The following is a 14,672-nucleotide window of genomic DNA, read 5'->3' as shown; positions in this document are numbered from 1 at the left end:
TAATAATATATCACAAGGATTATACATTATGGTCAAGTTGGATTTATCCCAGGGATGTAAGGATGATGTAACATATGAATCAATGTAATACACCATGCTAACAAAAGTAAAGATTGAAATTGTGTGACAGTGATAACTGTTTCAAAAGAAAGCATTTGAGAAGGTTCAGTACCTGTTTATGACCAAAAACTCTAAATAAGATAGAGATAGAAGCAACCTACTTCAACATAATAAAGGCCATATATTATAAAGCAACAGTCAATATAATACTTAATGGAATCAAATACCTCAGAATTAACATAACTAAGGAGATGAAAGACCTATACAACAAGAACAACAAGGTGTCATTAAAGAACTTAGTGCTGTAAGAAGATCTCTTGCTCATAGATGGGGAGAATCCATATAAATCAAAATGACTATCTTGTCTAAAATGATACATCAATTTAATGCTATCACCATCAAAATACCAATATTTTGCAAAGAAATTGAACAGAAATTATTAAAATGTATATGGAATCATAAAAGGATACTAATAGCAAAAACAGCCCTGAGGAAAAAAGAAGCAAAATGCAGGCATCAATTTACCTTACTTCAAACTTCACTATAAAACAATAGTATTAAAAACAAGATGATACCAGCATAAAAAAGGACATATGGATCATTGAAACAGGACCATGAGCCCAGAAATAAATTCATATCCGTATCAGTACTTAATCAACAATAAAGCAGCTATGACCATACAATGGAGAACGGAAAGTCTCTTTGCTTAACTGGAAGGCTATGTGTAAAAGAATGAAGTTGGATCACTACCTAACGCCATGTACAACAATATCAACCTGCTTTCAAAGGAAGTGGGGGAGGATTTGCAGGAAGCCCTAAAGTATCTTCCCTATTAATGCCGTCCAGATATGTGGGGACTATGTGATGATACTATCAGTCCGAAGAACAGATCTTTCTTGCTGAACTCTTGCAGTGTGTAATAAGCAGGACTTTTGTTATGTGGGTCACAAACATGTTTTGAAAGAAAAGGAGACAAAATAGTTACCCATAGCCATCTGTGTAGGAACTGTCATCATGTAGTAGCGAGGCATGAGAACACATTCAGTATCAGGGATGAATTTCAGGAGTCTACCATGCTGTGTCTGTTATGTGGCAAAGCCAAAGATACTATCAGTACACATATAAAAAGTTCTTATGACCCTAACAAATGACTGCTTTTCTAGGGATACTTCTGCACCTTTTTTGTGACTATGTTGTGATGGTTTACAGCAAGTCTGATGGTTTGTCTTACCTAGCTCATTGAAGGAAAAGAGAGAGAGAGGAGGATACAAGAGATCGGGGTTTTCTAGAGATAAAGACGGTAGACCCCTCTAAAGCTGGGACTTAAAGAGTCAAACTTTGGGTAAAGTTACGGAAAGAAAGTTGCTTAGGTAGGAGGAGAGAAGGGCTGAAGAAGACACAGGCTCTCTGACAGACTTATAGTCCAAACTAATTACACTCGGGTGGTGCAAAATGACAAAAAGAGTCTCAAAACCCCAAAAGTGGTTCCCCAGGCTCCTGGCAATAGAAAATTCTTCTGGAAACAGAGTAAATTCTACTTTCAAACTTGGTCACAAAGAAATCCCACAATTTTTCAAAATTAATGGATAATAATAAAAAATAACTAGTCATACAAAGTACCATATACCTTCATTCTAGACATTTTAAAAAATTTATTAGATTCTATGAGAGCAAAGTTGTATTGCAGATTAGATCCTGATTTACTGTCTTGTGATCAAAATCTTACACACTCTATTACTTAATAAAGGGATCTCAAAGGACCACAAAATTGCATCCTAAGTACTCAAAATTTTATTTAGAAAAATGCACTGGATATGAAAATTTTGAGATACAAACTCAGTATTTTTTAATGAATTCTACAAATTTGGAGTCTTAATGAATTCTGCAAATTTGGGCAGAAATTTATTGGCTCCTCCAAATAGTTAGTTGCATGCATATGATACAATGTAATAAATATTTTAAAGGAACAATTGTTCTTAGTTCTATTATCACAAAAGCCGCCCTGATTAACAAAAAATGCTACTGTTTGTACTCAATTTCCTCTGGAAAAAGCCACATATATGTAAGACTGCTTTGGTTTCCAATCCAGACATTCTTAGTAACCTTATCAACACTATCTCAACACATAATGATACAATTTTGCTACCATTACACTTTAAATGTAGATTAGAACATTCACTATATTTTAGGAAACATTTAACTCAACACACAGATTGTCAAAATGAGGCTTCTCATGTTAAATTCCTCCACTTCTATTGGTTAATTTAAAAACGATGAGCGCTTTTGGTCTGTTAGTTTAATCATATTACTTTATGTAAGTATGGACTATAATTTAACATTTTTGGCCAAGTCCATAATTATTATGATAAGATGATATATCTAAATTACTCTAAAAGTCTAGTTTGGTAAAAATTACAGCATATTTCTAAATCATACTTATCTCACATTCCACTAAAGAAATACCTTCCTCATATACATATTTTCTCATACTTTCTCAAGATAAGTCATTCAACAAAATATTTCACGCTGACTACAAAATAAATGGATTAAGAAAAAAACCTGAGTTGTACATAACTCAATCTGCTTTCAAAATGAAAAATTATCTTTTCAAGTTGCTGTGGACCATTCACCAAGATCACATATCCTAAATAATGAAAAAAAAAAAAAAAACCTTAATAAATTGAAAAGAATTGTAATTGTACAATTCTGTTTTCTGACCATATTAGAAATTAATGACCTCAAATTAGAAATCAATGACAGAAAGACAATAGAAACATCTTCAAACACATGCAATATAAACAATCCACTTGTTTATTTATTTATTTATTTTATAGAGGCATTTTTATTTATTTGTTTGTTTGTTTGTTTTGTTTATACATGCATTGGGTACAGTCAGAAGCGCGGGAGGGTGAGAGAATTCACCAGAGCCAGAGTGGGGAGCAGAGCAGGCAGAAGGACCGAAGTACACTGCTGAGGGGAGCAGCGGGCGGCAGGAGAGGTCTGCGCGCCATGTGGGACCCTTCTCTGGTGGCCGAGGAGGAGCCGGGGATCGAACCGGCACCGCCGAGGCTGCGGGCAGCTTCGCAACCCAGCGCTCAACCGCTGCGCCACCGGGGAGGCCCCTAAACAATCCACTTGTAATTAACCACCTAGTCAAAGAGAAAGTCTCAAAAGAAATTTAAAATTACTTAGAATTGGATGAAAATGAAAGTACAGCATAATAATTTTTTTAGATGTGAGGCATCTAAAAAAGTGCTGGGTGGGAAATTTATAACACTGAATATTTTCACTAACAATGAAGAAAGAGCTAAAATTAATTTCCTGAAGAGACAAGAAGATGAACAAAATAAACACAAAGATAAAAGCAGAAATCAACAAGTCGAAAACAGTAAAACAACAAAGAAAAACTAATGAAACAAAAAAGCTAGTTCCTCGAGGGGGAAATAATAAACTCTATAAAACCCTGGTAAGACTAATAAAAGTGTGTGTTTGTGTGTAGAGAAAGAGAGAGAGACAGACAGACAAACTGCCAGCATAAGGAAATACAGGATTATCATTTTGGACTTCGCAGTCATTAAATAGATGACAAGTTGTTCATAACAACTCTACATAAATTTGTCAACTCGAAAGCCATGTATCAATTTCTCAAAAACTATTAACTACTACTCTCAGTCAAGATGAAATAGACAGCCTGGACAGTCCTCCCAAAGAAGAAATATCCAGGTTGAGGTTTCCTGGGACAGTTTTAGCAAACATTTAAACAAACACTAATAGTGATTTTATACAATCTCTTCCAGAAAAGGGAATACTTTCCAATTCATTTTATGCAGCCAAAGATCTCCCATGAATTCATATACAAAATTCCTCAAAAAATTATCAGCAAACAGAATCAAGCAACATAGAGAATATGACACCACGACCATGAGCTACTTATTTCAGGTATGCAAAACTGGTTCAACATTTGAAAGTCAATCAATTCAATCCACCATATCAACAGGTTAAAGGAGGAAAAATTTTATACCAACTGATGCAGAAAAGGCATTTAACAACTCTAACATCATTTCATAAAAAAAAAAAAAAAAAAAACCACCCTCAAAATTAGTAATACACAGAGAACTTCCCTAAACTCACAAACAGCATCTAATAAAAACCTACAGCTAACATTAGCTTTAGTGAAAAAAGATTCCTTTAAGATTAGGAACAAAGAACGGTTCTCTTTTGTTTTCAATTTGGATAATTTCCATTGATCTATCTTCAGGTTCACTGATTCTTTCCTTAGCTGTGTCAAGTCTATTAATAAGTCCCCAAAGATAGTTTATCAAGTATTTCACTATGGCTTTTATTCCTAGCATTTCCACTTGGATCATATTGTTTTCACCCTTCTACTGAAATTTACCATCTGTTCATACATTTGTCCACCTTTTCCACTAGGATCTTAAATATGTTTTTCATTGTTATTTTAAATTCACTGGTAGTTCCAACAACTGGGTAAGCCTGGGTCTAGTTCAATTATTTTGATTTTTGACTGTGGTTTATTTTTTCTTGCCTTTTTTTTTTTTTTTAAAGATTTATTTATTTATATGAGCACTGGGTACAGTCAGAAACACGGGAGGGCAAGAGAATTCACAAGAGCCAGAGCAGAGAGCAGAACAGGCAGACTGACGAAACACACTGCTGAGGGGAACAGTGGGCAGCAGGAGAGGTCTGTCGCGCCATGTGGGACCCTCGCCCGGTGGCCGGGGATCGAACCGGCGCTGCAGAAGCTGAAGGCAGCTTCACAACCCAGCGCTCAACCACAGTGCCACCAGGGAGGCCCTTTCTTGCTTTTTTAAATATGTTTCATAATTTTTGCCTGAATGATGGGCATCATATGTAATAGAGTACAGACTGAGAAAATAGAGTTTATGCCTAAAAATGGGCACACCTCTTCTACTAGGCTGTTGTGTATGTGAGGGAGAGGGTACTGAATTTATTCAAGAAACATGCTGGGTTTGACTTGTTTTTATGATTACCTTCAGTGCACTATCAGCTGCAAATTTCTCTAGTATTACCTTCCTCTAAAGGGTAGTAGCTGGTTTTCCAAAGGTTTCTTTCCTCAGTTCTTGCTCCTTTCTCAGCTTTAGGTTTATCTTGAATGTGGGAGTGAGAGGATTCACCAGACAGAGTGGGGAGTAGAACAGGTATATTTACTGAAATAAATACACTGCTGAGGGGAGCAGTGGGTGAGATAAGAGGTCTGCTGCCATGTGGGTTAACTCCCAGTTCGGGGATTGAACTCATGCCACACAGTGGCTGGCAATAGTTTGACAGCACTGACTTTAACCCCTGCGCCACCAGGGAGGTCCACCTCCTAAGACTACTTAGTGTCTGTTTCAAGTTAGCTCAAAAAGTCAAATGATTTTTAATATTTCTTATGTAGCAACAAAATTAGTCTGAAAAAAGAAGTAATTCACCACACAAAATGAAATCTGTTGGCTATTTCTCCAATTTTTCAGAGTATATACATATTAAAATTCTTTGTATAAAAGAAAATACAACCAGGGCCTCCCCGGTGGCGCAATGGTTGAGCGCTGGGTTGCGAGGCTGCCTGCAGCCTCTGCAGCGCCAGTTCGATCCCCGGCCGCTGGGCAAGGGTCCCACATGGTGCGCCGGCCTCTCTTGCCGCCCACTGCTCCCCTCAGCAGTGTACTTTGTCAGTCTGCCTGCTCTGCTCTCTCCTCTGGCTCTGGTGGATTCTCTCACCCTCCCGTGCTTTTGACTCTACCCAGTGCCTGTATAAATAAATAAATAAATCTTTAAAAATAAATAAATAAATCTTTAAAAAAAAAGAAAAAGAAAATACAACCAAGTGATCGTCACAGGATATTTAAATCAACTCTATACCTTCTTTCCATACGTTTTTGTGGTGGAGGCTTGGTTCTTTTGTTGAACATTAGTACCTAGAGAGCTTAAACAACAGATTAATGTGCATATAAAATATTCTGACTTGCTCAATCTTTAAATTGGTCCCTGCCTTACCTGTTGAGCAATATGAGAAATATGAGCTCCCTGAACTGTTGAACCTGGTTGAGGTGCCGTCTCTGAAGTGTTACTCTTGTGGGAATCTTCCATAATCAACTATAAGGGAAAAAAACATCAGTTAAAAGTTGCTTTCCAACTTCACTTTCAAGAAATCTTAACACATTTCTTTTAATAACATGCATACCTTTTTCCAGAGGAACAGATAAAGCTTTTCTATACTATGTTATCCAGTATCCAGTCTCAATATGTTATCCACTCTCAATATGAGGAAACAGCCAAGTTATCCAGTCTCAATAAGTTCCCACAATTCTGTTATAGGTGTTAGCAATCTAAGATATTAAAAAATGGCAAAAAGTGGTAAAGAATATGTGTAATATACTGCATAGTTGTATAAAACTTGGTAACTTGGTTGTCTCCATGGGAGAGAATTGTAGTTTTATTGTGCAGAGATAGAAAATATCATTATTAACATTATTAACAAAAACCCACACTATCTTGGACAATTATTATAATCATTTTTCCTAAAGAAAAAAAAGCTATTTTCTAATATTTTATTTTTTTTAATAATTTTTTTAAATAGAGACATGTCTTTATTTATTTATTTATTTATTTATGTTTGTTTGTTTGTTTGTTTGTTTGTTTGTACATGCACTGGGTACAGTCAGAAGCGCTGGAGGGTGAGAGAACTCACCAGAGCCAGAGCGGGGAGCAGAGCAGGCAGAAGGACCGAAGTACACTGCTGAGGGGAGCAGCGGGCGGCAGGAGAGATCTGCGCACCATGTGGGACCCTCCTCCGGTGGCCGGGGAGCAGCTGGGGATCAAACCGGCGCCGCAGAGGCCGCGGGCAGCTTCGCAACCCAGCGCTCAACCGCTGCGCCACCGGGGAGGCCCTATTTTCTAATATTTTAAAAAGAGGAATCAACCAATCAGCTTTTTGTTCCCCCAAATGAAAACAGTATTATAGTTTCAAACAACTATATACACTCTGTATTTTATGTTATCAGAGTATAATCTTTATTCTGGTCTTTTTTTTAAGCTAGTAATTCAAAAAATGAGGTGAAGATTAACAAGATGTTAAAATTTTGCTCTAACACAGAATAAATTTTGGGTTCAAAGGCATTTTGAACACATAAAAATATAGCCCAGGCAGCAGGTGTAAGCTTAACATATGACAACCCCAAGTAGAGTAGAATCACACAGGGACAGTGAAACAGCTGCTAGAGTGTCATCGATGGGAATTTGGGGACCTGAGAAATCACACCATAATACCCTAGGAAATGTTTAGTGGGTATGAAGAAAATTCTGTAGAGGTCATCTGACGGGAATGGCACGAGTGGGTGTTCGCAGAGCAAGGTGATGATGAATGCCAGAGGACTTGGATCTCAGCTAAAATACAGTGTTCTAGTCACTGAGCTTTCAGCAAGTGGACCTTTTGAAAGCCATGATCTTCTTTGAAAAGGTTTTTCTTCAAATATTGACGAAATTCATATGGAACTATGAAACACCTCAAATAGCCAAAGGTCTCCTGACTGAAAAGGAGAATGTAGGTATCACACTCCCAGATGTCAAACTATACTACAAAGCCATTATAATTAAAACTGAATGATACTAGAACAAAAACAGACGCATGGACCAATGGAATCATAGAAAACCCAGAAATAAACCCACATATTTATGGACAACTAATCTTTGACAAAGAAGCAAAGAATATGCAATAGAAAAAGGACATTTTGTTCAACAACTGGTGCTGGGAAAACTGGAATGCTACATGCAAAAGAATGAAGCTAGACTATTACCTCACATCATGTCCAAAAACCAACTCAAAATGGGTTAAGACTTGGACAGAAGACCTGAAACAGTAAATATATAGAAGAAAATCTAAGCAAAACACTACATAACACACATCTCAGTAACATCTTCAAAGACACATGCCCCAAAACAAAGAAAGTGAAGGAAAAGATGAACAGATGGGATTACATCAAACTAAAAAGCTCTGTACAGCAAGAGACATCAACCAACAAAAAGAGAAACCCTACTGATTGGGAGAAAATTTTTGCACACAATACTACTGATAAGGGAGAGATCACAAAGATCTTCAAAGAGCTGATGTGACTCAACAAAAACAAAGTAAACAATCCAGTCAAAAAAATGGTCAGAAGAGTTAAAAAGACTTCTCCAAAGAGGAAATGCAAATGGCCAACAGGTATATAAAAAAATGTTCAACGTCCCTTATAATCAGGGAAATGCAAATAAAACCACAATGAGATACCATCTTATACTAGTGAGAATGGCACATATTAAAAAACCAGGAACAAATGTTGGTGAGGATGTGGGAAAAAAAGGAACTCTCCTATGCCGCCTGTGGGAATGCAAACTGGTCCAACCACTATGGAAAGGTACTAAAAATAGAGCTTCCATATAACCCAGCAATTCTTCTCCTGGGAATCTACCCAAAGGACAAAAAAATTAATTCAAAAGGATACCTTCACCCCTATGTTTACTGCAGCACTATTCACAGTAGCTTAAGATCTAGAAACCACCCAAATGCCCAAAAATAAATGACTGGATCAAGAAGATGTGGTACATATACAGCATGGAATATTACTCAGCAATCAAAAAAGATAAACTCATGCCATTCACAGCAACATGGATGGAGATGGAAGGGATTATGCTCAGTGAAATAAGCCAGAAAGAGAAAGAAAAATATCAGATGGTTTCACTTATAGGAGGAATGTAGGAGAACCAAATACAGATCAGGAAAAAAATAATTATCATAACACAATTAATAGGCAGCTATAAATCAGAGACATTCTGCAGGGGAGGGAGAGGAAGAGGGATCAAAACAGGAGGGAAGAGCACAGGGACTATGGAGATGGTGCACGGATGAAATGGTGGTGGGAATTTTATGGGGACTACACCTGAACAGAGAAAGCATACATTGTACAAGGAGGAAGAATGATGTAGAATATATATAACATTTTAAAAAGTGGAATAAATAAAAAATTTAAAAAATGAAATTTTTGTTACAATTTAAAAAAAAAAGGTTTTTCTTGCATGAAGAATGAACTTTTGTCCAGCCATCCTCTTGAATTGTCAGGAAAACTTCCAGCTCAACCAAGATAAAATTAATTTTTCTACAATGAGAAACATCCAGTGTCTATTTGCCCTACTAAAATTACAAACAGAATTCAAGGTGGTGCAACAGGTTCAGTGTCTTCCGTTTCTTCCAAGCTCAAACCTTTCACTGGATATTTGGAAGGGTAATGATGAGACTACTGCTTATGAAGGTTTTTTTTTAAAGATTTTATTATTTATTTATGCATATAAGAACTGGGGTGTAGGCCAGAGGTACAAGGGGGGTGTGTGAGAGAGGATTCACCAGAGACAGAGTGGGGAGCAGAACAGGTAGATCTACTAAATACACTGCTGAGGGGAGCAGAGGGTGAAACAGGAGAGGTCTGCTGCCTGCTGGGAGCTTGATAGTGCTGAGACTTTACCCTGTGCCACGGGGGAGGTCCTATGAAGGTATTCTTAATGACCCATCAAAGGGAATTATACTTAATGGAATATAACCGTGGTTTACTATAGTGTGCTATTCATAAAAATAGAGGAACTGCATCTTGTTTGTGATTTTAAAACCTCTAATTTATATTAAAATAATAAACCTATGTCTTTGAAAAATTGTTATAAAACTGTCCACAGGTTTTCCAATTCAACTTATTTTCCATGTATTCCATACATTTGTTTTTGAAAAAATATTATCACAGTAGTTTCTTCAGAATAAACATCTGTAATCAATTTCAGTGGTAACACTTCAGATTAAGTACAAAAAAGATATTTACATTTATCTTGTTTTGGTATAGTTCAGTAATACTCATAACAGTTGCTTTATTAATGCTACTTTAGATTTTAGCTGTTTTTTAGGTCTCTAAGTTCAGAGATTTTGATTTTGGCCGGTTTAACTGTTGTGCTGTATAGATTTAACATATATTTAGCAAATCGTTAAAGAAAATTCTTTTCTTCTGATTCTTTATATCACAAGATGCTTAAATTAAAAAAAAAACATGTACACATACACCATGCACATGAACAAATACCGTAATTATTTAAAAAAAATCTTCACAATGGTTATTCTTACAAGGTATTCTTTATCAACCTGGCATATAAATATTAAAGATTTTTAGATTAAAAAATAAGTTCTGTAGATTGGCTGTATAACACTATAATGTAATTAACACTACTGAATTGTGTAATTAAAAATGTTACAATGGCAAATTTTATGTTGTATTTTACCACCACTATAAACTTTTTAATGCAGGCCACTCTCCTGCCTGCTTGTGTCTATGCAGGCATCTTTTAATAAATCTGTCCCTTTCACAAGCAGCTTTTTCTGTCCACTTATGTCTGTGCAAGCATCCTTTTCTTTCCTTTCCTTTTTTACATAATAAACCTGTCCTTTTGGATATAATTAAATGTCTCTTGCTTCGTAGGGAAGCTTGTCGTGTGCTGCTGAAAGGGGAGTTCTGGGGAAACTGTGCTCTGACGTAACCCAAGGACCCCGCTCTCAGAACCCAACACCTCTCCAAAAAGACATCATCAAAACTGGCACCCAGTGTGGAGCCTTCACAGCACAGGTAAGATTTCTCCCGCTCCTCTTCTATCGAGAGACATACAGCAGCCTTTACTGTCTTTCTCTAGGAAGGGGTTGGTGTCTGGTGACTGCCTGACTGCCCTCCATGAATTGAGGGCCCCTGGACAAGGCTATAAAAAAATTTTTTTTAATAAGAGTTCCACTCACTAATAAAACGTGGAGCTTAAACCTTCATATTTTTTTTTTAATTTTAAGATCAGAAAGCAGAAATTCATTCTTTACATCTAGATTGAAACTATTATTTTTAGCCTTTCAGAAAAAGTATAAAATCACCACAAACACAGAATGTGTTTAGTTTAAATGGGAATAAATTTGGAGAGCTGCAAATCATGCCAGATTGTGATCCTGCTGATATATAGAGAATACAAGTAAAAGCGTTACATTTTTAAGAAAACTTAAAAGAAAGGATTGTATGTATGGCACTAAATTAACAGCTTTTTAATTCATTACATATCTTAGACTTCCTATTTTAGAGGTGAATAAATTGAAGGTTGAAGAAATTGCCATTTAGGTGGATCACACAATGATATGAATGTAAGACCTGAAGCCAGACCTGTATGACACAAAGTCCAAGTTCTTTTTATGCATATCGCCCCCTCCAGGAACACCCCTGCCCCCAACTTGTCCACCTATCAAACTCCTACTCTCTTCTTTCAAGTTCTACCCCAAAGATGTTCCCAATTGCTCCAGGTCCTGCCTTCCTCGGCAAGATGCTTCCACTACCTCTTGCAGATATATCTGAGGTTACTTAACACTCTGAATTGACTTTATTAACACATGTGTTTCCCTCAGTCTTAAGGCACCTCCTTTGTGTGTCTAGCTAAGACCCTCATATAGGCAGTAAATACAAAAAAATCAACAAATACACCACAATATAGCACACTCATCTGATGAATGAAGAGGCTCTTTAGATCCCTCACCTGCAGAGGAAGTTAACTATGGTAATCTTGAGGGCAGGAGTCTTGCTTAACATTTCCACAACTGAATTCATTATCTCCACTCAAAATTGCTCCTATTAGTCATACTGAATTTCTTGCAGATACTCAGATGTGCCTACCTTGCTTCTCTCACCTTCAGGCTTTCACATATGCTATTTTTCTCAGCCAGAAACACTATTCCTGGTCTCTGTATGTGGCCTTTTCCTAAGTTATTCTTCCAGGCACACTTTCCTAACTCCCCTTAGCCTGGTCTCACTCTGGCTGCATCCCCACTGCACTTGTCTCCCTTCTCTTCTCATGACATTTACCACAGTATTGTAATGACCTGTTTTCCATCTCCCCGCCAGTAAGCAAGCTCTGGTGAGTCAATGATGACATTCTGTTCCCAATATAGTACCAATACCTTGCACATTTATTACTGCTGAATAAACCAACGTGCTCGGTTGGGTTAACCCATCTTAAAACTGATAGAAATAGTAATTTCGGCCAAAGAAAACACCCTACTTCAGAGTTAAAAATTCATCAAATGAGATGACATGCGCAAGAGCATTTTTAAAAGGGAATACCCCCTACAGGTGATACAGTGCTACAGGCATACACGGGCCAAACATGACCTTAAAGGATAAATACGGACAGAGCAGAACATTGGGCTTTGGAACAGCAGCATAGTGATTCTAATGGAGACTGAGGGGACTGTAGATTTTATAGGATTGTTTATAATGGGAAAAGGTGTAAGAAAAGTAACATTTTAGTAGAACTGCATACTTCTGCTGGGAACTGACTGCCCAGGATAGATGCATTTTTGTGAACATAAACGTGCTGCACAAACTCTTAAGAGAGGCCAGTTAACAGAGACGCTTGCCACATCTCTGCGGGAGCAGCTTTCCAAGGGGAAGGCTCGCAACGGCTGCCACCAGCCCGCTGCTTCTCAGAAGCTAACAAAACCAGCAGACTTTTTTTTTTTTTTTTACATTTACAAATTTTCTTAAGCAGTTAAGCGGCATGCTCGCTTCCTGGCGTGGGAAACACACGCTCGCTTCGGGACACAGGAGGGGGTCTGCGAGCGCGGCCGGGCCGGGCCCTCTGCCCCGAGGCAGGGACGACCTCTGCGCACCCCGCCTCGCTGCTCCGCGGCTGCCCTTCCCGTCGCCGCTTCCCGTGTCCGATTTACCGTCTCCCGCCTCGGCCGCCGGCTCCCCGAGGGGAAGGGCCGCTCCCGAGCAGCCCGAGGCCCGGCACCCCGCGTTCTCCCCGCTCCCCGGTGGGGCCCAACGACCTCGGGTCCCGCCGGGCAGAGGCCAAGTCCACGCCGCCCCCCGGGCTGCCCAGCCCACCCCGGAGACGCTCCCCGGCGGGCGGCCTCGGCCGCGGGTCTCCTCTCCGCGCGGGGCGGGCGGCGGGAGGCGAGCCCCGCGCCGCGGGCGGCCAGAGCGGCCCCGCCGGAAGCGCGCGCGGCCGCGGCCCCCCCGCCCCTCCCGCTTCCGCCGCGCGCCCTCCGCGCCCCTCCTCCACCCGCGCCCGGCGCGACCCCCGCCCGCCGCGCGGCCGGCTCGGCGTCCCCGCCGGCGCCGCGTCCCCGCGCCCTCCCGCGGCCCGGGCTCGGCGCGCGCCCACCCCGCCCCCACTCACCTGAGGCCGCCGCCGCGCCGCGGTCCGGGGCGGGAACTCCACTCCCCCTCCCAGATGGCTCCGAGTTCACTCCCCACCTCCCCTCCCCTCGGGCGGCGCGGGACGGGCCTCCTCCTCGGGGGTCGGCGGGGCGGGGCGGGGGGCGCAGTGTCACTGGCCGACCGTCCTAGGCTGCTGTTCCCGCGGCAGCCGGGGCCGCCCCTGGCGGCATAATCTCCACAGGCCCGGGCGGGGGGAGGGGGCGAGGCCGGGTGAGCGCCCGAGGGGCGGGGCGGGGCGGCCTCCGCGCGCTCCGTGGCGTCAGCGCGTCGTCACGTGCTGCGCCGCCATCTTGCGCCCGTTTCCTCAGGAGGGAGAGTGGAGCTTCCTGAGGCTCCTGCCTGGCGGGCGTTGGGGTTGGAACGGTCTGCGGTTCCGTTCCGCCCGGGAGGCGCTCACTCGTTTGTTCGCGGGGGAGAGAACCTCTGGGCGGATCAGGAGGCCGCTCGGCGGAGCAGTCAGCTCCTCCGGAGCTGTGGCTCCCGCGACCTGACCCGCCCGCTCTTGTAGAAACAAGTGATTTGAATGGAAGCTTCTCCTCAGCTTCCTAGTTCACCCGGGCTATTCTTAACCCCACAAGATAGCCTTGCGTGCGTGCCTGTAACCCCTGTGAAGGTACTTGCTGCAAAGACCCTGAGGGAGAAAGACAACTCGCTGCGGGAGCGTGTGGGGCCGCGCCGCGGCGGGCGGGCCGACGCGCGCATCAGCTGCGGAGAAGCTGCCTCGGCGGTTCTCAGGGAAAATGTCACACCCTCACTTCAGCATGTGTCAGCCTTTCTGCAGAAAGTTATGCATTGTTTTCCTTTCCTTGGAAAATGTTCCTTTAAGGCTTTGTAGTGATAAGTAGTAAACAGTAAGCAGTAAATAGTAATAAGCAGTAAGTAGTAAATGGTAATTGCGTAGTAGTATGCAATTTTTTCCCAAGTTGTTTATTTGGGCAGACCCATGTTGGGGGGGGGCTGCAGCTAAAAGGAGGGGTTGGGCCTATTGGCTTGTGCTGGTGAGGCAGGACAGGAGTGAGGCACTGGAAACTTCATCTTGGAGTTGTGGTACCGCTTGCTCACCAGCAGGCACTTGATGGCGCCTAATCTCCACCTGGAGATTAGGATCTAGCATCCAGTTGGAGCTAGTTGGAGGGTTCCTGGGACCGTGCCCAGCACCCTGTGTCACTCTACCACTGGGTGATGGTGCGTAGGTGGTCAAGCCCCGGCGTTCCTAGAGCGTGTTGTCACTGTGGAGTTATAATAGCATATTCCCATGTTGTTCGCCTGCATAGGGGTTTCTGGAACACTTGCTCCAGTAGACAATGTCCCCTGAAGATTTCATCTGAGGCA

General features: G+C 41.4%; 1 protein-coding gene across 1 annotated transcript in view; it reads right to left on the bottom strand.

The window, feature by feature from the left end:
• Positions 1–13,629, bottom strand: part of ATF1 (activating transcription factor 1) — a gene marked incomplete at both ends in the record, with an annotated part of 32,097 nt that extends 18,468 nt beyond the window's left edge. Inside the window, 2 exons of the mRNA XM_084255532.1 lie at positions 6,079–6,177; positions 13,615–13,629. Of these exons, the coding sequence (XP_084111658.1) occupies positions 6,079–6,177; positions 13,615–13,629 (114 nt within the window). The remainder of the gene's footprint in view (positions 1–6,078; positions 6,178–13,614) is intronic.
• Positions 13,630–14,672: the final 1,043 nt, after the last annotated feature.

This window comes from Talpa europaea (genome assembly GCF_964194135.1).
Source record: "Talpa europaea genome assembly, chromosome: 15".
Taxonomy (NCBI): Eukaryota; Metazoa; Chordata; class Mammalia; order Eulipotyphla; family Talpidae; genus Talpa; species Talpa europaea.
The sequence above is the reverse complement of the archived record's forward strand: the minus strand, read 5'-3'. Positions and strand labels throughout refer to the sequence as shown.